Below are 24,249 nucleotides of genomic sequence, written 5' to 3' on the forward strand. Positions count from 1 at the left end.
GTTTCTGACTATTATGAATAAAGTCACAACGAACATAGGTGAGCAAGTGTCCTTGTGGTAGGATGTCCTTGGGTATATGCCCAAGACTGGATATAGCTGGGTCTTGATGCAGATCAATTCCCAACTTTCCGGGGAACCACCAAATTGATTTTCATACTGGCTGTACAAGTTTGCACTCCCATTTTTTAAATTGGATTATTTGTATTTTAAATACATACTTTCTTGAGTTCTTTATTTATGTTGTATATTAAATCTCTATGGGATGCAATGTTGGTAAAAGTTTTCCTATTCAATTGGCTGCTGCTATGTCCTTTACTTTAGAGAAGCTTTTCAGTTTCATGAGGTACAATTTATTAATTGGTGATCTTAGTACCTGCACTATTGGTGTTCTGTTCAGAATGCTGCCTCCGGTGCCAATGCATTAAAGGCTATTCCCCGCTTTCTCTCCTATTAGGTTCAGTATGTTTGGATTCATGTTGAGGTCTTTGATCCACATGGACTTGAGTTTTGTGCAGGGTGATAAGTATGGATGTATTCTAATTCTACACACAGACATCTAGTTTGACCAGCATCATTTGTTGAAGATATTTTCATTTTTCCAGTGTGTATTTCTGGCTTCTTTATCAAAAATCAGGTATCCCTAGATGTGTGTACTTAAGTCTACAATTTCAATTCAGTTTCAATACCCACCTATTTTATGCCAATACTATGCATTTTTTAAATTTTTATTACTATTTCTCTGTAGTACAACTTGAAACCAGGGATAGCGATCCCTCGAGCAGGTCTTTTGTTGTTCATGATTGTTTTAGCTATCCTGGCTTTTTTGTTTATATGTATGAAGTTTAGAAGTGTCTTTACATCATTTCCCCCCTCTTCTTTTTCCCCTGCATCCAACTGATGTGTCCTTTTGTATATGTGTTGTTTTTATTGGTTGATGAATAAAGCTGTTTTGACCAGTGACTTAGTAGAGCAAAGCCAGGCAGGAAATCCAAACAGAGATATAGAGAGAGAGCAGGTGGAGCCAAAGAGATGCCATGTACCTGCCTAAGGAGAAGGACACTCTGGAACCTTAGGAACCTTACTGGAAGGCCACAGCCTCATGACAGTACAGAGATGGATAGAAACGGGTTAATTTAAGGTATAAGCCAGTTAGGAATACACTAGAGTCATTGACCAAACAGTCTTTAATTAATATAGTTTCTGTGTGATTATTCGGGTATGGTCGGCTGGGAAATGAACGAGCAGTCTCTGTTTATATCCAACCCCTCCAATGTATTGCTCCTTGCTCTTATTCAAATTCAGGACCTCTTTTTATTTGTGGTTACACACACACATTTTATTCACACAGACACACACACATATATTTTTCCTAAAGATATAAAATACAGTCTTCTTAGTCCATATAATGTTAATGATATCTGTATACACACACGCATGCGCACATGTGTGTGTGTGTGTGTGTGTGTTTTCAAGGTGAGCTTTTGGTATTGTATAGTCAATTAGTGTGCTCTTTTCTCTTTTTTTTTTTTTTTTCAGTTCCTGGCATTTCACCTTCACAAGAAAACATAACTTGCTTTTTATCAAAATGTAAATCTTCCCTAGAATTTCATACACTCTACCTTTTGTTTTTAATTTATTTTTATTTTCTTGTAAATGTGATAATAAATGATACATAAAATACTCAAGCTGGTAATTTCATTGAGTGAATGGGACAAAGAGGACTGTTCTTAGTAAACTTTACAAGACACTTTTTAAAAAATGCACATGCTGCAACTTTTTGGATCAATTTGTTTCTTACAAAGGTGTGTGCCATCAACAAAGCTAATTCATATGCATAGGAGTGTTGATCACATATGTCTATCTGTTGATAATTGGAATCAAGGTCTTAATGACAGGGAAAGAGAATATAAAATGTAGAAGAAAGGAAAGTTTTATAGTTCTGAGTTGAAGTGAAAGATATCAGCATGACTCACATTTCTGTTGTGTGTGTAGTGTAGAAAAACAGGTGAGTAAGGAACACAGATGTTGGTGTGCAGCAGTTCGTAAGTGTAGGTGTTCTCTAGTTCTGTCTACTGACAGGGATGGTGACATTCCAGTAGAACACAGCATACCTAACTCACAGGACTTGATACTTAAGATTTATTTTCTAATCAAAACACAATGGCTATTTGTATTTTGGCCAGTTGTGACTTTCTATAATGGTCCCCATCTAAGGAAAAGAGAGGGGTAAGAGCTTCTCTTATATGTGGGTATAAGGATATGTGTTAAGAATGCAATTAGAGATTACTCTGGTTTGGGAACGTGGCAGTACTAGGTTCTCCTCTATGGTCCCTATTACTACAAGGAGTTGGCTATGTTTTCAATGTGAGGCATGGATTACCTATATTGAGCAAGTCTAAAGTCAAATTAGACAGGTGCTGGTTACAGCCCATATGTAATTGCCCCGGTTACATCTTTGGTAATCTCTTGCCATGCTGGTCATTATGGTTAACTAGCTACTACACAGCTGAGTCTGGTCATTTGTTGCCTTTCTCCATGGTACTTCTCATACTCTGAAAACTAATCCTTAGGATGAGATTCCTTGTCTTAACCATAAGGTAAAATCTTGGGGTAGGAAATAATTAAATTTCTCATAAAACAATTATTCTTCTATCCTAAGAAATATTATAATTCATTAGTGACTTATCAAAAGTTAAGAAGTTATTATCATGTAATTGTTATTACAGTCCATTAATTGGTTGTTAAATCTATGCTGTATGAAGTATTGGGTCACATGGAAAATTGCATTTTATTTCTCCTGATCAGTATTTTTAGAGTGGTGACATTCTATTTTTAAAAAGTAACAATTCAAAAAAAAAGTAACAATTCACATGGATCTAGATTGAATAATTTTGAAGAAGCTATGGTGTTCACTCGAGACTAACAAAATGATTTGTTTTTCTCAGTGAACCATATCTTAGAAACAACCAATATGTCAATATCAAAATCAATTTGAGAAAGATCTCCTATGAAATTAGATTTCTCAACAAAAATGTAGTTTAACCAGAAAACATAGACTCTGCTTTCCTTAGAATATCTTCTATTTGAATATAAAATGATGGCATGTTTTGAAGCCATAAAGTTCAGGATCAAAAGATTGAATTTCAATTTAAATGTATGGATTTGTTTTTATGAAAAGCAAAGTATCTGTCTGGAAAATAAATTGAGACATTTTGCATTCTCTCTATTGTATGTAAGAAGTTGCAAAAGTATGTATTCAACATTATGTAAATTTTAGAATAGATAAGCAGGAAATGCCAGATAGATTTTTGTTTTTAATGTGGTTGTACTCTTCTGCCCTTGAGCCAGAATAAATTAATATTTTTTGTTTGTCTTTTTGAAAACTTTGGTTGAGAAATTGTTCATTATTGTTGAATTTCAATATGATTGCAAATTAAATGATGCAAAATTCAATAAAGTAAAACACACAAAAGACCAATCAACATGTTATCTTAGTAAGTATGTACAGGGACAGAGAACATGCTGTTCTGAACTATAGCATATAATTAAGATGCAGTCATAAATCTTGGAAATATAACTTGTTGAGGTGCACAGGTAGCTTTCAGAAAAATTGATTCTTTCTTCTTGCCCCCTTGAGATGAGAGTCCATTGTTATTCCTACAAAATAAAGCAGAAAAATTCCTCAAACTTCCTGAGAGTGGATAGTTTAATGCACAGTGTATGCAGGAGACAAATGTTTGCGGAGTGTTCATCTCCTTGCCTGTTTCCGTTCCAGATGCTCTCTATGATGTCATCACTGTGGGAGCCCCAGCTGCCCATTTTCAGGGATTCAAGAACGGTGGTCTTCGGAAATTACTCCATAGATTTGAGACAGAGAGAAGGAAGTAAGTAAAGAAATAAAGAAAACAAGTATTTCATTGATGCTATCTCTTCTCTTTCCTTTGAATAAGTCTGCAGACAAGGTTAGTACACTGAACATCAATCCATCCTCATGAACAGTTCTTAACATGTCAACCCTGCAAGTAATGAAACTTGCTGAATTTCTCTACATCCCTGGAGAATAGACTAGAGCCATTAAACTGCAGGAATGGGATTCCTGGGAGCTCTGCTGGCACGCCATTGTCCTGAAAGCCATGCTGCTCAGTGGGATGCTCTGGTATCACTCTTGCTCAATGGAACAACAGTGAGGAGGGATTTATCCAGACCATGACCTGGAGCAACCATAGAGATAAAGCGCTAGGGACCAGCCTCGGCAGAGAAGTGGGTCTCGAATCTGGGATGTCTGGAAGGCGAAGCGAGTCCAGGAACACGGGATTCTGATGCACCGACAGGCTATCAGCTGCAGGGCAGCTTCTTCTTCTTCTACCCTGAGCTTCAAACCTCAGTCTTTCATTGTGTATTTTACACAAGGAAAACGATTCTTTTTTCTTGCCACATTTCCTAACCAAAGCAGTTCACAAGAAGTATAAAGATTCTTGAAATCAGAACAACATCATTTATCATGACATTTCCCCAATTCCCAAGCCCCATGCCAGCCACTAAATTCTTAATTCTTAGCTGAGATAATCATAAAAAAAAAAAAACTCCTGATGCTTTTACCTCAGAGGCAAGCTACTTGCAGTTTACAGAAGCATAGTTCAGTGAGTTTTACTCCATTGTCTTACCTTTCCCATTGTTGTTCCTCACAATTCTAATTTTGATTTATAAGGCCGTAGGTGGTTAGCACTAAAGCCCTAGGTTTCTCAGAAACTTTATTCATCACAGCCAAGTTCCTTTTTATTTCAATATAATTCTTTTTGCCAAGTTTTATAATCAGGCCAAGGACAATTTTTGCATTTTCCCCAAATTTCCCCAATTCTTTCATCAGTCCCACCCCCACCCCCATAATCTGCTTTACAGCTTTAATGCCTGCCCACTCTATCAGATCAGGAAGATTCATATTATCATACAACACATCCATATTTTTAGATGCCACTGGTGTGGAAGGAGAAAAAGAACATGAAGAACAAGTGCACTAGTAGAATTGCTATAACCAGAGTCAACTGTAACATTGCCAAATGCGCATACAAATGCCATAGAAATGGTACTCGGGGCACATATGTGTTTTCTCCTTGGCCCTCAAGTAACATGCTCATTTAGCTGCCATTGGGTTGCCTTAAGGGACTTGCTTCCTGCATCTCAGGAACTGTACTTGGAGGAGGGCTATGCCTTGCCATCTCCTGCAATTAAGACGCCTTGCCTTAAGGGACTTGCTTCCTGCATCTCAGGAACTGCACATGGAGGGGGGCTATGCCTTGCCATCTCCTGCAATTAAGATGCCTAATGATGAACATTAATCGTCTTTTTCATTTTTTTTTTTTTATTTTTTGACGATGACTGCTGCTTGAACTGAGGTACAATGTAAAACTGTCCTAATCTTTAACTGTGTTATTTGGAAAGGAGAACTGTCAATTGCATGGTTAAACTAATACATGAAACTTATTTACTTAGAAAAAAATAGTTGAAACTAAAATATTATCTCTTTTTACAACTTTATATTACTATTTCTACACTTTTGTCTATTAACTACTTTTAAATGCTGCTTACTCAAGCGTCTGCCTCAGTAACACATGCCCTCTATCATCCCACCTTCAGGAGAATTTACCGTGTAATTTTCCCTAGCTATGACTACATTCACACAAGCCATAAAAAAGGATCCTGGGAAGAGAACAGGTTTTTGTCCTTTACAAATAGAAATTTTTTTACAAATTGAAAACTACGGGAAACAGTGTCAGTCACACCTAGTTTGATAACTGTGTTAGACACTTCATGCAAGTGACAAACCAAGGACCTTTAAACATTTGAGCACATTCATCACAAAACCATCCTTTTCCATACTACCCAGATGCTGGCAGAGGCTTCTGCCATGCCTGGTCCTGCAGCCATTCAGTCCCAACAAAGCACACAGAGGCTTGCATGAGTTTTAAACAACTCAGGCTTTCTTACTAACTATTCTTACATTTTGCATTAACCCATAATTCTTGTCTGTGTTAGCCACATGATTTGGTACTTTTTATCAGTGAGGCATTCTCATCTTGTTTCCTCTATGTCTGGGTGATAACTACATACTGAGTCTTTCCTCTTCCCAGAATCCTCATGTTCTCATCGATCTGCCTACACTTCCTGCCTGCTACTGGCCAATCAGCGTTAAAACAATACAAGTAACAGGGTACAAGACCGTTGTCCCACAGCATTCCCCCCCCACCATATTTGTTGTTTTTGTTGACAGAGGTTTCTGTCACACCCAGTCCCACAACCATTCGGTTCCAAAGAAACACACAGAAGTCTACATTAATTATAAACTGGTTGGCCTAATAGCTCAGGCTTCTTATTAACTCTTAAAACTTAAATTAGTCCATAGTTCTTGTCTGTTTAGCCACATGGCTTTGTACATTTTATTAGCAATACATTCTCATCTTGCTTTCTCTGTGTCTGGGTGATTACTACAGACTGAGTCTTTCTTCTTCCCAGATTCCTCTTGTTCTATTTGCCCCACCTCTACTTCCTGCCTGGTTGCCCTGCACCTGGGCACTGATGAATCAACATTTTATTAAAATAATACAAGTTCTTTGTCCCACAGCAATTCTCCCCTTTTTCTTTTTCCAAAACAAGAACTCTGAATCTAATCTTTGTTTAGGTTTTTTTTTTTTTTCCAAACCATTATCCATAACAACTTGTAACCAATACTCTAAACAAAGATAAATATCCATAATCCACTTTTTGGGAATGTGGGCATGGTTTTCCATTCTACTTCCTGCTGATTGGCGGCACTGATAATCTTATGGGGACCTAAGGAAATTTTAGAATTATTATCAAGTCCTGAGTAGAATATTCTATGAGGCTTGAACATCACAGCCAGCAGTTTTGAGGCTGTTCTGGATGTAGAACTCAGATAAAACTCCAATAGAGGTCTTCTAAATTGTTGGATCATCTGGCCATCCTTTCTATTGGAGACTTTTAGGGGGTCTTTTTTGATCATACCTGATTTTTCTTGACACAGAATGAATCCACCGCCTCTCATTTTCTGTAGAAATAAAAGCAAAACCTCTTCTCTAAAGTAATATATCAATTGATTTAAATTTTGAAGTTAAGGCATTTCAAAATATATATATGTTGGATTAATCCAGCAGCATTTATAATCAAATGTCTTAGCAGCTGTTGCTCCTTCCTCAACATTCAAACAATTCAAAGACAACACAATAACATACAGTATCCAGACTCTGTATTTTCCATCTTTATGTGATTTTATTTTGAACTCTATTTTTTTCTTTTTCTTTTTAGTTTTTGGGTTTTGAGACAGGGTTTTTGTGTATCTTTGGATTTCTGGAACTCACTCTGTAGAACAGGCTGTCCCTGAACTCACAGAGATCTGCTTGTCTCTGCCTCCCAAGTGCTGGGATTAAAGGTGTGTGCCACCACACCCACCTTCTCTCTTTCTTCTCTTTTCTTTCTTTTTATTTTTTAACGGACTTCTCTCCTAAGCCTACATATATTTTTAAACATACTGTAAACCATTGAAAGGTTTTGAGTTTGTTTGTTTGTTTGTTTAAATCTATCTTTACTGTAAATGTGTTTTCTGATCACATGAGTCTTTAATTTGCTAAGTGATATAGCTAGAATTAAAATTGTGTCTTTGATGGCTGGATACACCCCATCTTTTAGTTTTTGAGAGTCTAGCTTCATGCTAGAGGTACTGATGGGAGCCATGTTTATTGCCACAAGTCTATGGAGTTTCAAGGTCCCTGCCACCACCAAGAAGCATGCTCTCGGCTATTCATAAACACTATTTACGTGTTTGGTGGTGGGACCTCTTAAAAAGAGCTACAAGGCTTTTGCAGCTAAAGCCAAGTCAGGAAGCCTCTCTTAAATGAGACATGCTTTCCTCTAGCAAACAGAGCCCACATGAGAAAATGCTGCTACCAAGAATCCATGCTTAACTCTGTTCTTTTTTGTCTAGAATTACTTTCCAAGCTCTCTCGGGTTTTATGTGGATGTGGTTGTCCATGTTGGTGCCATTTGTTGGCAGAGGTTTATGTCTCACCTTGTCCTGTAGATGTTCAGACCCAACAAAACACACAGAAGCTTATATTAATTATAAACTTGTTGGCCTAATAGCTCAGCCTTTCTTATTAACTAACTCTTGCATCTTACATTAACCCATAATTCTTGTCTGTGTTAGTCACGTGGCTTGGTACCTCTTATCAGTGAGATATTCTCATCTTGCTTCTTCTGTATCTGAGTGATGACTATAGACTGTCTTTCCTTTTCCCAGAATTCTCCTGTTCTTATCACCCTGCCTCTACTTCCTGCCTGGTTGCCCCACCTATATTTCCTGCCTGGCTACTGACCAATCATCATTTTATTAAAACAATACAAATGACAGGGTACAAGACCATTGTTCCACAGCACCCAGGTGTTTCAGAAGAAAGTATTCCAGAACTGAATTGAATCATGGTATTTCCAATACAAATTTCTTCTTCTTCTTCTTCTTCTTCTTCTTCTTCTTCTTCTTCTTCTTCTTCTTCTTCTTCTTCTTCTTCTTCTTCTTCCTCCTCCTCCTCCTCCTCCTCCTCCTCCTCCTCCTCCTCTTTTTCTAAAAAAATACCAAATTTTACATAATTCTATGATCTCAGTTGTATTTCTTGTTCATATTTTTTTTTAAATTTTGTTTACTATTCATTAGGGATGGACTTGTATGTCTGTAATTAACATATGGGGAGCATAGTGTTCTCGCCACTGGAATCACAACCAAGTACTGTCTTGTCTTGGGCTTCTACCTCAGTCCCCAGGCTTCTCCTCTTGTACCTAAGCTTCTCCCCCTGTCCCCAGCCTTATCCCCCTGTTCCCAGGCTTATCCTCCCATCCCAGGCTTCTCTTCCTGTACCCAGGCTTTTCCCCTGTCTCCAGGCTTATCCTCCCATCCCAGGCTTCTTCCACTGTCCCCAGGCTTCTTTCCCTGTCCACAGGCTTCTCTCTCTGTCCAAGGTTTCTCCTCCTGTCCCCAGGTTTCTCCTTGGTATCTCTGCCCTGCTTCCAGACCTTTCTGTTTTAGAAAGTGCCTCCATTTCCTTGGGATTTTGGGAGTAACAGTCAGAGTTCTAGCAGTAGGCTCTGCAGAGAAGGAATTTGTCTCCTGCAGCGAATTGGAAGTTAGGTAAAACCACAACATCCAATGAAGAAGGGATTCTCTGTGTTTACTGCGGTGTGAGTGGCAGGCACTTTTCTGCCCACAGTCCTACTGAGGAGAGCTGTTCCTCATTGAGCTCCTTCTGTGCCTGCTTCTGGTAGACGATACTGGCTTGTGCATTCATCTCCAAAATGGATGGATGCGACTCAAAGATGCAAGATTCACTGGGCTACCAATTTCACCAGTTCTTCACTTTCTTTTAGTGTCAGTTTGTTCTTTTAGTTGTTGGCGCCAGCTTTTTTTTTTCCTGCTCTCATTCTTTCACTGAAACTCAAAAAAAAAAAAAAAACCCTGCATGTAGAAGTTGAAGAGAGTAACACAAGACATTGTCATTTCATCTTCTATATCCTGACACCCCCCCCCCAACCACTCTGCCTTTCCTCTTCTGCCCCTTAGAGTTATTAGAGCTATCACATTTTTTGTGGAGTGGTTTATTGTGATATGCAGAAGCTAAATAGTTGCTATTTCCACTATCCTGTCTGGACCTGGAAATTTCTTATTGGCTTATTAATTTTGTTTTGTTTATTTTTAACCAACTATGTTTTAAAGAGAATAATGATATAATTACAAGATTCAAAACTTCTAGATACAGGGTATCAAGAATCTAGTTGAATGCAAATTCTCAGTATATGAGATGCTAGACATAACTCTGCAATTTCATAACTAACCATTGTATGGAATTGCAAAGGACAAATGTTGAGCTCATCATTGAACCCTGAGACATATTTATGTTTGAAGACATCTTTATGTATGAAGTCTCCACTAATCACTTCTCACTGGGATATTGCACATAAGGGAATAACGGAAGGATTAAAGTTAAGGTAAAATTTAATGAAAAGATATGTCCAGTACTTTTTAACACTGATTTCCTTGGAATATTCATGTGTTAAATACCCCAGGGCTGCTGTTTTATTTATAAAATGCAGCAAAATGATTATCAATGAACTTAAATCAAAAAATATAAGTCAGTCAAAAAGTACTATGCTCCAGGGGAAACTATGGATCAAATACAGCTTGCTGAGGCAATGCATACAGAAAATGCTTTAGGGCTACTCTTTGAGAGCCAGCCTGAGCAAACATAACATCAAAAGAACTGTCACACCATCCCAATATTTTCCTGAGGCCTTTTTGTCAACAGATACTGTGTTTTCAGTGAAAGAAAATGCAAGGAAGTATATCTCACTATGTAAAGCGAATAACTAGAAGTTTAGGTTGAAATTTGTAAGGCGGAGAATCAACTTAAGTGATGGACCTCTTCTAGGTCTTCCTTACTTTGATACACGGATAAAGATGGGCATTTTCAGCCATGGTTGGAGAAACTATCACTGCCATTGGATTATTTTATCTTTATTTATCTTCCTGGACATCCTATTAGACATCAACTTGATACAGTCCAGAGTTATCTGATAGTAGAATTTCCTTCCTCTCTTAGCCATCAGTAGTTGCTCAGGTAAGGGCGGGTGCTTGTGTGACATCACTGCATACCCAAGTTCATGCGTCAGTTCCGTTCTCTCCAGAAGATGTTGTTGCTCAGGTCCTCCACAACCTCTGGTTCTTACCATCTTTTATCCATCTTCCAGAATGTTCCCTGAGTCTTGTTAGGCGGGTGTGTGCAATACTTGAGTTGTTAATGTGTGAATGCTCTCCTTTAAAAAAAAAGGCACATATGCCTTTTTGTTTCTTTGGGAGTTGTGTCCAATATACCCTCACTAATTTGTTTTAAAAGTTCAGTCTTTGGACCAATAGCTCAAATTCATATCACTCATTTTCAAGTGCAGCTTTTGTTTCTGCTTTCAGAAAGAACATATTCCATTAAGAACTTTCTCGTGTTTTTAATGAAATCAAATAGGTGCCGTGAATGTAGGGCCAAGTGAAAAGCCTTTGACAGTTCCTCTTCTTCTCCTTTTGAACAGAACCCAGCTGCTGCAAAGAAGTCATTCTGAAGGTGACAGTGAATTAATTTCTGTGCTGATTAGAATTTGACTCCTTAAAGGTCTATTTTCTTCTTGTGAGTTGGGTCTCATTGGCTACTTTTAGCTCCAAGTTCAATTTCTCTCTTAGCAAAAGCAAAACTCTTCCTGCCACTGTGGCTTTTCTGCCTGAAGGGTGCTCCCCTGTACACAGCCTTAGACATGATACCAGACGTTTCTGAAGGGAGGGACTCTGTCTTGTGTCTGCAGCTCGGGATAGGCAGATGCTTTTAATCAAGTAGACCTGTCATGGCCTGGGAATATATGCAGACAGAAGGACAGGACTTGCCGAGCACAGGTGGAAGGTGGCACGTGGGATCAGAAGTGTTTTCACTAATTTGCATGTGGCCCTAAATGAATTTTTAATGTTATTTTTCTTCTTCATAAAATTCCTGTTTTATCTGTCTATTATATTTGCTGGTAGGATGCACATTCCAAAACTAAAGGAACATATAGTTGAGGTCCTAAATGACTTGACTTCTTTCATAGCACAAACCAGCTAAGTATATGCCACTAAATAATTTTAGATGTCTTAAAACCATGTCAATATATTAGTCAATATCTTCACAGATTCAAATCATCAGATGCAATGTGATTGACTTTTTTTTGTAATTCTATTTAGCTTTTCTGTTCTTTATTTTTGGGCAAGCAGAAAATTTCAATCTGTAGATAGTTCCTAGGCACTAATCCCTGCTTAAATTTAAATTATAACTCCCTTGCATATAGTAAAACCTTATCAATGTTAGCTATTGTTATATAAAACATAAATATTTTATATTCAGAAAAATCTTTTAGCAATTTCTCAATTCATGTTCAAATTTCACTCTTTTGTGCATGTGACATGTATGTATGTATTTTGTGTGTTCATCACATAGCTATAGAGACCAGGAATGGACACTATGTATTTTCCTCAATTGTTTTCAACCTCATTTTATCAGACAAAATATCTCACTGAAGCTGGAGCTCATTAATTTGCCTGGACTGTCTATGCAATAAAGCCACTGGTGTCTGCACTGAGGTTACACGCACACACACACACTCTCACACACACACAATTCTTACACAGGTGTTGAGGATTTGAACACAGCAGACACTCCAACAACTGAGCTGTCTCTCCACATCCACATTTTATACGCTCTACAATTTGGAATTTTACTGATTGGACTTAGGGTGATTAATAAATATACCACAGACTTAAATTGCATCTAATTGTTTTTATAATCACTTACACTCTAAAATATATCCTTATTCCTATATCTCCGGAAACTTATGTTCTTATTTATAAATTCTTATATAAAAGATGCATAAATTTAAGAGATACTATTATATTGCCTTTCAAAAAAGCATTAATTTATACAAATACCCAGTTTACAGATAAATCTCAACAATGGACTTCAGACACTCTCTTCATGTTACATCCAGATTTGGAAGGAAGGATTAATTTGTAAGACGTGTGTGTGTGTGTGTGTGTGTGTGTGTGTACGTGCGCGCGCGCGTGCACGTGTGTCTCTGTGTGTGTGCATGCATGTGTGTCTGTGAGTGCATGTGTGTGTAGCCACCCATAGTTAGCTCTACTTCACTTGTGCCCTCAAGGTGTCCCTATCAAATCGCTCCCCTCTCCACTGACTCTCACATTTGCATCTCCTGAGGGTTCCTTGTCTTACAGTAAGCACAACCACCCAACCAACCAAAAAACCCCAACACAGCACCAACATCCACTCAGATGTTCCCCTTAGGGTCAGCAAATCCTTGGCACCCTTTTCCTTTTGCTTCATTTTAATAAAAGAAAAGGCTGCACGTCAGTTCTGCTTCCTAACTTCTGTGCAAGTCTTCCATTTCACTAATGAATTATGGGTGAAGATAATCCTGACCCACAGAGCACTGTCTTCCAGGTGCTCCACTGGCAGAGATTAATCACTCTCCTCGCTTCTCGGCTGGCACCAATCCAACCATGTGGTTCATTTTGTCTGGGATGACATTTCTATAAGGCAAATATAATTTTGTGATTTAATAATTTCAAACAATTCAGTCACCTCTTTCCTAAAGATTAAAACCCGGGGTGCACATTATACATTAGTGTCACCTTGTCCTCAAGGACTGCACCCCCAAACCATGGAGAATACCTGAAAGCTCAGATAGATCCAGACCATTTTATGTTACTTCTTCATTCGTACGCATACACCTGTGATAAAGCTGAACTTATAACCATGGAATAGAAGAGATTAATAATGACTACTAATAAAACAGAACTCTAATAATATATTGTAATAAGATAACCAGCAGCACCATTCCTGATTATTGGGATTGTTATTCAGTACAATAAAGTTGGCTTGATCACAGGCTCTAAGGAATCCTGACAGTGGAGTTGATGTCCAGGAGAGCTATTGAGGAATTGAGACTGAGTTGGAGATTCTCTGCACAGAGGGATGGGACAGGCCATTGGGACAAGAAAGTCCAAGATTCCATCTCACTACTAAGAAATTAATATAACTTTAAAATTATACAAATTATTTATTTCCATATTTTTCCATTTATACTATGGTTGACCATAGATCGTTGAAATCATGGAAAGCAAAATTTCAAAGGAGGAGTGTGTTAGGCAGTTTTCTGTGTTAGAAATCCTGATATAAACAACTTAAAAAAGATGTGAGGTTATTTTGTTTTGGCTCATGAGTTTACAGATTTTAGTCTGTGTATTTGGCTCGCTTGCCTCTGAGCCTGTGGTAAGAAGGCTGTTCACCTTAAGAGGTTCAGGAAGCAGACTGAAGGGAGCATATGGAGACCTGGTATACCCACCAAACACATGCCCTCACGCCTTGTCATACTTTCGCTGTCAGAAATTTCTAGAACTTTCCATAACAAGACTACAAGTTTCCCGGGATCAAACATTCAACACACAAGTATGCTGGAGTACATTTGACACGGGACCCATAGCATGGGGGTTCTCTCTCGTGTGTAACTTTCCTGTGCCTTCTTTTAAGCTTCCTCTCTTCAACTTCAGCCTTTTCTCACACAGCGTCCTCCACAGAGAACCAGAATGGCGTCCTCACTCACTGCCGCTGATCCTCCCTTAAGGTCAGGCACTGAGTGGAAGCCAGGTCTGAGTCTGTAGCTAGGACGCCTGCTCTGAGCCTTCAGTGTAAGCATCCTTCTAGGCCGAGCTGGATCTGAAGCACGGACGATGTTATCTGGCGTAATCCAAATTCCCAGGAACCGGTTTGACAGGTGTTTAGTGCACTAACAAGGATAATGGTGGAGGGACTAGATGAAGAAAAAGATTTCCGACAAAGCCAGTCGTGCTTTCTGGAGTGACTGAGACAGCTGAACGAAGAAGTAACAGCGATGAGGACATTTGGTGAAATCAGGACCAGAAACCCGCACTTGTAGAAAGCGTTTTACGCACTTGCGCACCATGTCTTGCAGGCTTAGACAGCAGCCCCGTGGTGTGCTTTGTAAAAGCGCGGTCACACCCGTCTCTCTACAAAGGGAATAAACATTTATGTATCCTGAAAGAAGAGGGGTGAAAGTGTTTGTGAAAGCTAGCCAACGTAACGGCTGACAGTTAATATCACCCCCGTGCATGTTCCCGTTCGACATTTGTAAGCTCGAGATGAGCTTCAGTACCTGCCGTGCTTGGGAGACCAAGTGTGTTCTGTTAGTCAGGCAGTACCACATGACAGTTCAAAGTTTTAAGACATGAAATTGCTGAGATAAAAGACTTATACATTTGTAAACGACAATATGTAAATAGCTCTTGAAGTTTTGATACTAAATTTGTCAAAATAGCACTGTGTAAAAATAACAAAACATGAAGACTTTGAATTGTGAGTTTTCAAAACACCATTCATCCTTGGGCCTCATTTGCAATGTAGATATATGGCTGATTCCTCCTGATTTACACCACCTTGTCGCTGCAGCTGAACTGCTGGAAATCATAAATAAAATTCTTAAATTTTTGAGAACTGGCTTATTAAGTAAACAAGCCACAGTTTACTCAGAAAGATAATTTAAATGGTTAGACAGTAGTTTTATTTTATAACTCAATGTCTTAATTTAACATAAAAGTTTAACTTAAAAATTGCAAAGATCCTAGCTTTTAATATGTTTGTATGTACATATGTACACATGGAAGCTGAATGAAAGCGGTAAGGAACATCTGTGCTCGTGCTCAGCATAGAGATTTCCAGAATATTTAACTATTCAGTAATCTCTACACTTGGCCATCATCATTTCAAAGGCAGCAGAAGAAAATAATTTACCATATCTAAAACAGTATTTTCCAGATTAAACAAAATTATCTAGGGAGGGGCTGAAGAACTTCTGATACTCTTACAGAGAAGACGTGTTTGGTTGCCAGAACCACATGGGGTGGCTCACAACCACCTGTAACTCCAGTTCCAGGTGGTGCAAATTCCTTTTCTGACTTCCATGGGCACCAGACACATGCATGATGCACATATGACAATTAGGCTTTCACATACACACATAAAAATGTATTTAATGGTGGCTGGGAGGCAGAGGCAGGCAGCTCTCTGTGAGTTCAAGGCCAGCCTGGTCTACAAGAGCTAGTTCCAGGACAGGCTCCAAAGCTACACAGAGAAACCCTATCTTGGAACCTCCCCCCCTCCAAAAAAATGTATTTAATAATCTAGAGACAATTTAGACAATTTCATTTTGTAAGATAGTATTGAAATACTAACTTTAAAATGTATGCATGAAATTTATGTCATGAGGGAAAATAGGCTTACCTAAACTGAGATGACTTATTATTGTATAAAAATCTATTAAATGTGACTTTTCCTGAAAAATTCTAGTATCATACTCTTGTCATTAGCTTCCAGAATGTAAAGATGACTTCAATTGGGAGATCAGCACAGGTGAAAAGAAAGAGGAGCCTTTTAATGTTGTCAAGGAAAAAGTGGGAAATTGTCTGGGTTCTATGTGCTTATTAAGTTGTGAGGTGAGAATCCAGATATAGCAAGGAAGAAAGCATGGAATTATGCATACATATGTACATAAAACATTTCATAGGACACAAATCTGTACCCACTGGTGAATACAGTGGAAAGGCTAGCAAGCTCGCTGATTGCAGCAGAAACCTTTTTCCTTTAAAATAGCTGGTGTTTGTTTCACTAGTTGCAGATTGATTTTGTGTATTCATGCGTGCATGTGTGTATGTGTATCCATGTGTGTGCATGTATGTGAAAACCTTCTGCAAAGTCGACTTCCAGCAAGCATAAAACCTCAAAAAATGGAAATACCGCTGACTGTGGGCCCCGTAGGTGGGAAAATCTGTGTAGTGTGATGTGAACATCATGACCGAAGTGAATGCTTAGTGAGCAAGCCGTGTCACCGTGGGCACCCTCAGGGTATTAGTGGACACTCAGAATTGAGAATTCAGCTTTGGAAATTTTTCTAGAAAAAGACACCTCCCACCTCACCCTGAAAAGACTTTCCTTCTTTTCTTAAATCCCAAGTAGCCAGTCATGGTATAACATTCAGTGAGCCCTGCTGCTAGGTCTGACCATTTGCTTTTCTCAATTCATTGCCCAAGTAGCAGTCATGAAATGTTTGTTGATTGTAATTTAGCGTCAGATAATTCCCACTTCTTTCTTTAGATTAATCTCTCTTATAAATAGAATCATAACCTTCTCTAATGAACAGTCTTAATTAGAAGATAAGAGATGTAATTCAAATTTTTGCAGCCTGTGCCTGCCATGATATTGTTAAATTGTTCATCTTTCCTGTGTTACTTTTAGTTTTATATTTCTTTTAACTCTAAAATGACTCAACTCAGTGATCAGGAGATAGACAAACATAATTAGGAGTTCAGGTTGTGTGATTCTGGAGATTTAATCCATATTCTGCCACACCTGCTATTTGTGTGGCCAACACAAAGCCACTCCCAGCTTCAGTCTCCATGTTTACATAATGTAATAGTATTTCTTCCTAAAGATTTGTGGAAATAAAATAATGTAGCCCACGAAAACATTAGTGCAGTATCAGACACGTAAAGTACAGGCTCAATTATTACTTATTTTACCAATGGAAAAGCCATTTGGATTTTAGTTAAATTTATGGTATAAGCTATTTGCTTTATTAGATTTCCTCTTTGCTTTAGATTTAACATGGAAAAATGAAAGAGCTCATGAATGTGCCTTCTATTTTCCTGTATCCTTATCTCTGATAGTAATCACCAGTTCTGTAATGGATGCTCAGAACATGTGTTTTTATCTTTTTCCTCAGCAGATTATTTTTTATTGCTTTATAAATAATACCAATCAAAATTTCCACTTCCTCCCCTCCTCCCACTTCCTTCCCACTTCCCCACTCACCCTCCTCTTCTCCCCCTCCAGTCCTAAGAGAAGGCAGTATGCCCTGCCCTGTGGGAAGTTCAAGGTCCTCCCCTCTCCATCCATGCTTAGGAAGGTATGCATTCAAATAGACTAGGATCCCAAAAAGCCAGCACAGGCAGTAGAGACAAATCCCAGTGCCATTATCATTAGCTTCTCAGTCTGCCCCAATTGTCAGCCACATTCAAAGAATCCAGTTTGATCCCGTGCTCATTCAGTCCCTCTCCAGCTGGATTTGGTGAGCTCCATTGAGCCTGTAGTTCGCGATCCTAGAGAAGCTAAGTAATAAGGTGAACCCAAAGATAAACATATATAGATGCTCCTGGAAATTAGAAGCAGAAAAGATCACCAGGCAAAGTTGGGAGCATGGGGGTGGGGGAGGATGGGGAGAAGGGGAAAGGGAGAGAGAGAAGGGAGAAGGGGAGGTTTGGGGAGAGCTTGGGGGAGTGGGATGGTTGAGATGAAGGAAGGAAGGATATGGGAGCAGGGAAGGAGATACCTTAATTAAGGGAGCCATTTTGGGGTTGGTAAAAGGCTTGGCTCTAGAAGGGTTCCCAAAGTTCGTGGGGATATCCCCATCTAGGACCCTGAGCAGTGGAGGAGAGGGTGACTGAACTGGCCTTGTCCCATAGTCAGACTGATGACTATTTTGAATACCACTATAGAACCTTCGTCTGGCGACGGATGGAGATAGAGACAGAGACCCACATGGGAGCACTGGACTGAGCTCCCAAGGTCCAGTTGAAGAGCAGAAGAAGGAGGGAGAATATGAGCAAGGAAGTCAGGACCACATGGGGATGGACCACCCACTGAGACAGTGTGCCCGAACATTTGTTTTTAAAGAAGAGACTTATCAAAATACAATTTGCATATCATAATGATAGCCTATCACATCTACTTGTATATGAACGAGGCCATCGTAATTAAGAGATCACAGTCAAGAACTTAAGAATTACAGCAGTTAGTAAGAGACGCAACCGAAGTGATAGACGTATCCACAGTGGAAAGGCTAGAGGAGCTGACACCATTTTATTGTTTCGTCTCCTCCATTGGTGTCAGTTGGCAGAGAGGGAATAAGTGGTGGACTCAAACTTAGGCCAAAAGTTTCCATGGTTGCAAGGTATGGGTTTTTGGTTTTGGTTTTTGATTTTCTTCAAGAAGACTAGCTTGAAAAACAGACCAATTTCAGCACAGATCTTGTAAATCATGTAATTACATAAGTGAACCCACAGGAGACAAAGAAAGCGAGTGTTATTTTTTTCTAGTTCTTTTCTCTAAGCACCACATCCTACAGGAAATAAAGAGCAGCCAAGGGGGAAGCCAAGAGGTGTGATTGCACCTGCAGCCATTTCAGGAAGCATGTTGAGAAGCCCTGTGAAGCCAGAAGGGTAGAGTTAAGTGACTGAGGTGGGAATTCTTATGGGTTAGTCACATGGTTTCCTTCTCAGTGAGAACTAAGAGCATGTTTATGCTTCTGGATCAATTCAAGAGACACACACAGACACACACAAAGACACAGACACACAGACACACAAAGACACACAGAGACATACAGACACAGACACATACACACATATACACACACAGACACACATACAAACACACACAGACACACAGAGACACACTCATAGACACACAAGACACATAGACATACACACAAATACACATACAAATACACACACACACACTTGTATGAACTGGGGAGAAGTAAGTAAAAAAAATCTTCCTGAAATTTCCCTTTGGGGTCTTAACTCTATTACAGATTTACTACTCTAGAACACTTAAAAAAAAAAAAACCCTCTGACTTCTGCCATTCCTCCCTGTGTTTTTTTTTCTTTCTTTCTTGCCTGTCTTCATTTCTTATTTAGATTGTTCTATACCTCCATTGCCTACAATAGTAGTGTGGCTGAGCAATGGGTTAAGTAGTTGTGGGGAGGGTAGAGCAGATATATATATACCTGGGTTGAAATAAAGTCTTTCTCTCCCTCTCTCCCCTCCTCTGTCTCTGTCTATCTCTTATAACTTTCAAGCCCTGAATAGAAGTTCAACATGTCCATATCTTAAAGCACTGTTTTCCCAATAGCTAAATGTAATACTAGAGTTTGTGTGTGGGGTGTGTGTGTGTGTGTCTGTGTGTGTGTGTGTGTGTGTGTGGTTAGAGATGATAGCCACTTGCACCAGGATATTTATAGTGAGCATAGAAACAAGTGGCCGGCTTCTTAGTTTATTTTAAAAGAAAGGAGCAGCTTTTCTGATTAAGGTGGGGGAGGAAGAGAAGCTAGTGACCTTGTTGGGGAGAAAAGTGAAGAGGCTTGCAGCCGCCCTGATCGTTGAGTATTGGGAGCTGCCTTGGATCTTCTCTGGGCATATTAAGTTGGAACTTCCCAAAGAAGATGTGTTCCAATTGGAGAGAGGACTAGTGACGTGCATTGAGGACCCCTTCACATGGCTGACATATTTAAATCATGAGAGTAATGCTCAGGAATGTCAAATGGTTTCCCAATGCTCCAAGGACTGAGACCTGTGATTTGCTGGCACCAGAAGATGAGGAGATGAGTGAGACCAGCGGTAGGAGACTAAGATACACGACGTATGGAAGAGGGCGTGCGTTCATTCTCTCATCGTATTGAGCTTTGTGCAATGCCTAAGTGTATACTTTAAATCGATTTTTATTTGATACAAATATAATATGAAACCAATTTCAATTTCTATCATCCATAATTTGCTTTTATAGTCTATAAAATATTTCTTCTTCTGATTTTATGTTATTGACAGTTGACTCAAGTGTTTGGATTCATCCTAAAGCTCAGACCACTAGAAAACAGTTCATTTTTTTTCTATATAATTAAATTGTATTCATAACTTCTCCTTTAAAAGCTACAACTGTTGAACATATGAGAGGTTTCAGGAAGAAGGCCTCCTGTAGATGCATACTCAACACTAGCTTTTGGCTGGTGATTTCTCCATGCCGTGCTGTGCGCCATCTTGGACAGCCATACTGACCTTCATTATGGGAGATCAATCTTCCAGCCCTACCAAGATGCCCATCACTAAGAGAGAACATAAGAATAATCAACGGCTGCTACTAACAGCTTCGGGGAGGACATGACTGAGCCACAAGAGGCAGGATCTTGGGTTATTTCCCAGGCTTGACTGAACATTCTCAGGGTGAGAGGATGAAGTCATTGAGGGAAAAGATAAAAGGGCCATGGGAATGCAAGAAAAGCAGTGGCAATGGGAAGGGAGCCAGAGGATCTCAGGTAGAATACAGAGGGCAGCACTAGGAGTAAGAAATTGAGAGTAGCTCAAGTGGAGTTTTCGCCAGACTCATTGTGAAGCACGATCCAGCATTTACAGGGGATCTCAGGGGCATATCAAGGACAGTGGGTGTCTCTAATGATAGAGTCATTCACTCGAGTCAAAACCTCCCAAGGACATATTACAGTGCAGGGCCCCCTGAAGCAAAGTCTGTCGACCTTGTGAAAAAATTTTATATCCTTAAAAAAAAAAATACTGAAGACCTGTCCTTATTTGTGAGTGCACTTATGGCTGCTGTCATTTGAGCTCCATGCACCTGAGGCATAAGAAAAAAAGTATTTAGAGTGATTTCTTAGAAACATATATGTTAGGATCAGGTGGAGAATTCTAAGAATTTTCTGAGCACAAAATGAGAAATAAATAAAGGAAAAGTGGATGATATCCACAAGCAACATCAGAGTGAAGTGTCAGCAAAGCAAAGGGGTGGGAGAGGCAGCTGTCACAGCGAAGGGATGGAAGGAAGAATAAGGAGTGTCAGAAGTGATGTGTTGGGAAAGAAGTCTTGAGCAGAAAGATGGAGCAGCATCTGGCCTTGGGCACTTTTGCTTTCTGAGGACTCAGCCATTGGGGAGCTTGTCAGTCCCTGTAAGATCAGGAAGCAGACACTTGTAGCGGGAAAGTAGGTCAGGGAAGAGGCCACCGTGAACCCACTGCACACTGTTTTCTGTGCGTGGCATGTAGTGAGGCCTGAGCGCTCTAACCTCCACTGTCCGATAGCAAGAACTGTCCCCTACTCTCATGCCACATCTTTGCACAACTGTTGTCGTTGCAAAAGAGACGTGGAGTTGTTTCATTTCTCAGAGACTGGTGGGTTGAACATTGCAGCGTCCCTCCCAGGCAATACAGCCAAAGGAAGCAGAATGCACCCCAGGCTGCCCAGACTACAGTGTACCTTTAGTTTCCCAAAGCTGTGTCTGCCGTCATTTTCTTGTGCTCTTGTGCGATCAGTTCCAAACATACAAGAACATTGCTCATAACTGCTTTGCAAAAAGTACATAAATTGGGGCAATATATTGTATACTGGTAAAATATCATCTTATTAAAGTATTAAATAATCCTTCGGAGAACCCAGAAAAGAGAGAGAAAAACTGCTTTCTAAATAGTATTTTTTTTCTCAATGATTTCTAAGTTTTCAAAAATGAAAACGGAATCAAGGGGATTTAAATAATTTAGCTAGTAACTGTAAGGAAAATATTTCAAACGTCCTCAAAACAGACTCCCAGGTATTTCAAAGGCAAGGCATTTGGATATTGGCTACAAAGGATGCAAAAAGTTTTCACCAAACCCGTGAACGCCTCCTTCTCCATTCTCCTGTCCCTAGCCTGACTTTCCTCGCTGTCCATCCTGGGATGCAAACAGTGCTCTGTGCTCCCAGCTCCTTCACTGCACAGAATCCCTCCTCCCACCAGGCTCCCAGCAGTTCCTACGTACTGATTATGAAAGTCAAAGATTCCTAATTAATGACCAGTTTTCAGCTTTTTAAGCTAGATTTTAAGAACAACTGTGGAGCTAACAGATCTTTAGATTCAACTTTTTCTCTTTAAAATAGAATGGCCTATTTGGCCACTTGGAGTTGATTTTATTTGCTCACCATTTTTGAATTCATGACCTTTGTTCCTGTCCTATGCTTGTCAATGTCATAGAGAAAAATATAGGTGATCTATAGGATGCTTCCTTTCTCCCAAACACTGTTTTAGTCTCTGCATGTGAGTGTCTCTAAATTGAACCATTTTACAGATTTGCTTAGGTAATGGGTCCTCTTCCCTAGTGAGGATGAAAAAGCTGCCAAAGGGGCTGGCAGCCCGGTGAGCTGCAAGTCAGGATTTATTCTGTGATGGAGTTGACTGTGGGGGTTGAGAGTCTACTGTTTGGCCTGATATGCCTTAGTGATTTATGTTGCCAGTCATATTATAGTAATTCTTAACATACGGAATCACATTAAATCTTTCCTTTGCTTGATCAAACTGGCTTTACATCATATCATCTAGCCTTACCTTTATGTAAACTCTCAGCACATGGTAAACTTGTTACCTCTGTTCTTTAATAATGAATGAGGCTAATTGGGGCCCGCTCTTCAGGTATTGAGAGCTGCTGATGCCTTCTGTGCTTTGCTTAACCGCCGTCCTTGTTGTTGCAGCACCGGCTACCAGTTTATTTACTATTCACCTGAAAACACAGCCAAGGCGAAGGAGGTGCTCAGCCACATCAGTCAGCTGCAGCCTCTCATAGCAACCCACGCCGACCTGCTGCTCAGCTCCGCCAGCCAGCACTCTCCAGACAGCTTGAGGAGTTCTTTAAAGATGCTCTCAGAAAAAGTAAGATCCAAATCTGTACCCCAGTGGGGAAAACGAAATCCCCCAGTCCCATAAGTGCTGCCTCCTGCATATATCACCTTTCATGGCATCTGAAAATGTAAGAGACCAGGTTAAAAGGAAGCTTCAAAGAGTCGCTCCAGGATCAAAATGAATTGGCTTCATTCTCTCTGTGGGCTTTGTGTGCGTTCTTTCTTCTTCTGGTAGGAAATGAAACCTGCTATTGCCTGGTATACAGTTCCTCTTTTCCTTGCTATTTTTGTTCCTTCTTTTGGTTTACAGTCTGAGTAAGTGAATAAATTAGATTTTGAAAATTATTTTCCTCTGATAAGTGCATAATTTTATGCATATGTGTCTGTGCATTTGGATGGGATGTCATGTGATTTGAAGCAGATGCTTGATGTGAATGCCATCAGGGGCATGGGACAATCCATTCCTCTCCCTTTGTCTTCTACACCATTATCAAACAGGAAAAGATTACCAGCACTGTAAAAATATTGATTGCTATTTAAAACACGATAGGACCCACACTGTGTTTTTTTTTTTTTTTTTTTTTCCAAGAGTGACTTTCTAGATATCTACAGCAAATAACTAGTGGTCAGGTCTGGGGCAGATGCACAATATCGGATTCTATAGATAATGAGAATTACTGTATTACCTAGAACTAAGGTGAAAACGGATCAATTAGAGCAAGATTTTAAATGTAAAATGAAGTGTCCTAATTTAATACTACCGAGCTCATCTGTCATCTATGTGTCCACACTTTGTGTGCTCTGTTATAAGACATTTTTAATAACTATGCAGTGAAGAACCCGAGCAAACGAAACACTTCTAATAAGTCTAGCTTAAGTCAACACTCTGGGTCTTTGCCTTTCTGAAGACAACATCTATAGAGACTGGGTGCCACGCATGGCTGTGACTTTTATGCATTTATGTCCATTGCTAATAAGTATGTTGTACTTAAAATTTTTACCTTAAATTGTACATTTCTGCATACATTTTACTTATAGTAGAAAACTAAGATCTGTGTTAATTGAAAAATAGCCAATTTCTGCTCAGAAGGGTCAAAT

At 39.5% G+C, this 24,249-nt stretch overlaps 1 protein-coding gene across 4 annotated transcripts in view; it reads left to right on the forward strand.

Moving 5' to 3' along the window:
• The window catches only part of Inpp4b (inositol polyphosphate-4-phosphatase type II B), a 696,298-nt gene that overhangs the window by 550,844 nt on the left and 121,205 nt on the right, over positions 1-24,249 (forward strand). For all 4 annotated transcript variants that reach the window (XM_050161508.1, XM_050161511.1, XM_050161509.1 and 1 more), the window contains exons 16-17: positions 3,776-3,884; positions 23,005-23,182. In XM_050161508.1, the coding sequence (XP_050017465.1) occupies positions 3,776-3,884; positions 23,005-23,182 (287 nt within the window). The remainder of the gene's footprint in view (positions 1-3,775; positions 3,885-23,004; positions 23,183-24,249) is intronic.

The sequence above is a fragment of the Alexandromys fortis genome, unplaced genomic scaffold (assembly GCF_014885135.2).
Source record: "Alexandromys fortis isolate MF-2015 unplaced genomic scaffold, M_Fortis_MF-2015_v1.1 scaffold_127, whole genome shotgun sequence".
NCBI classification, from domain to species: Eukaryota; Metazoa; Chordata; class Mammalia; order Rodentia; family Cricetidae; genus Alexandromys; species Alexandromys fortis.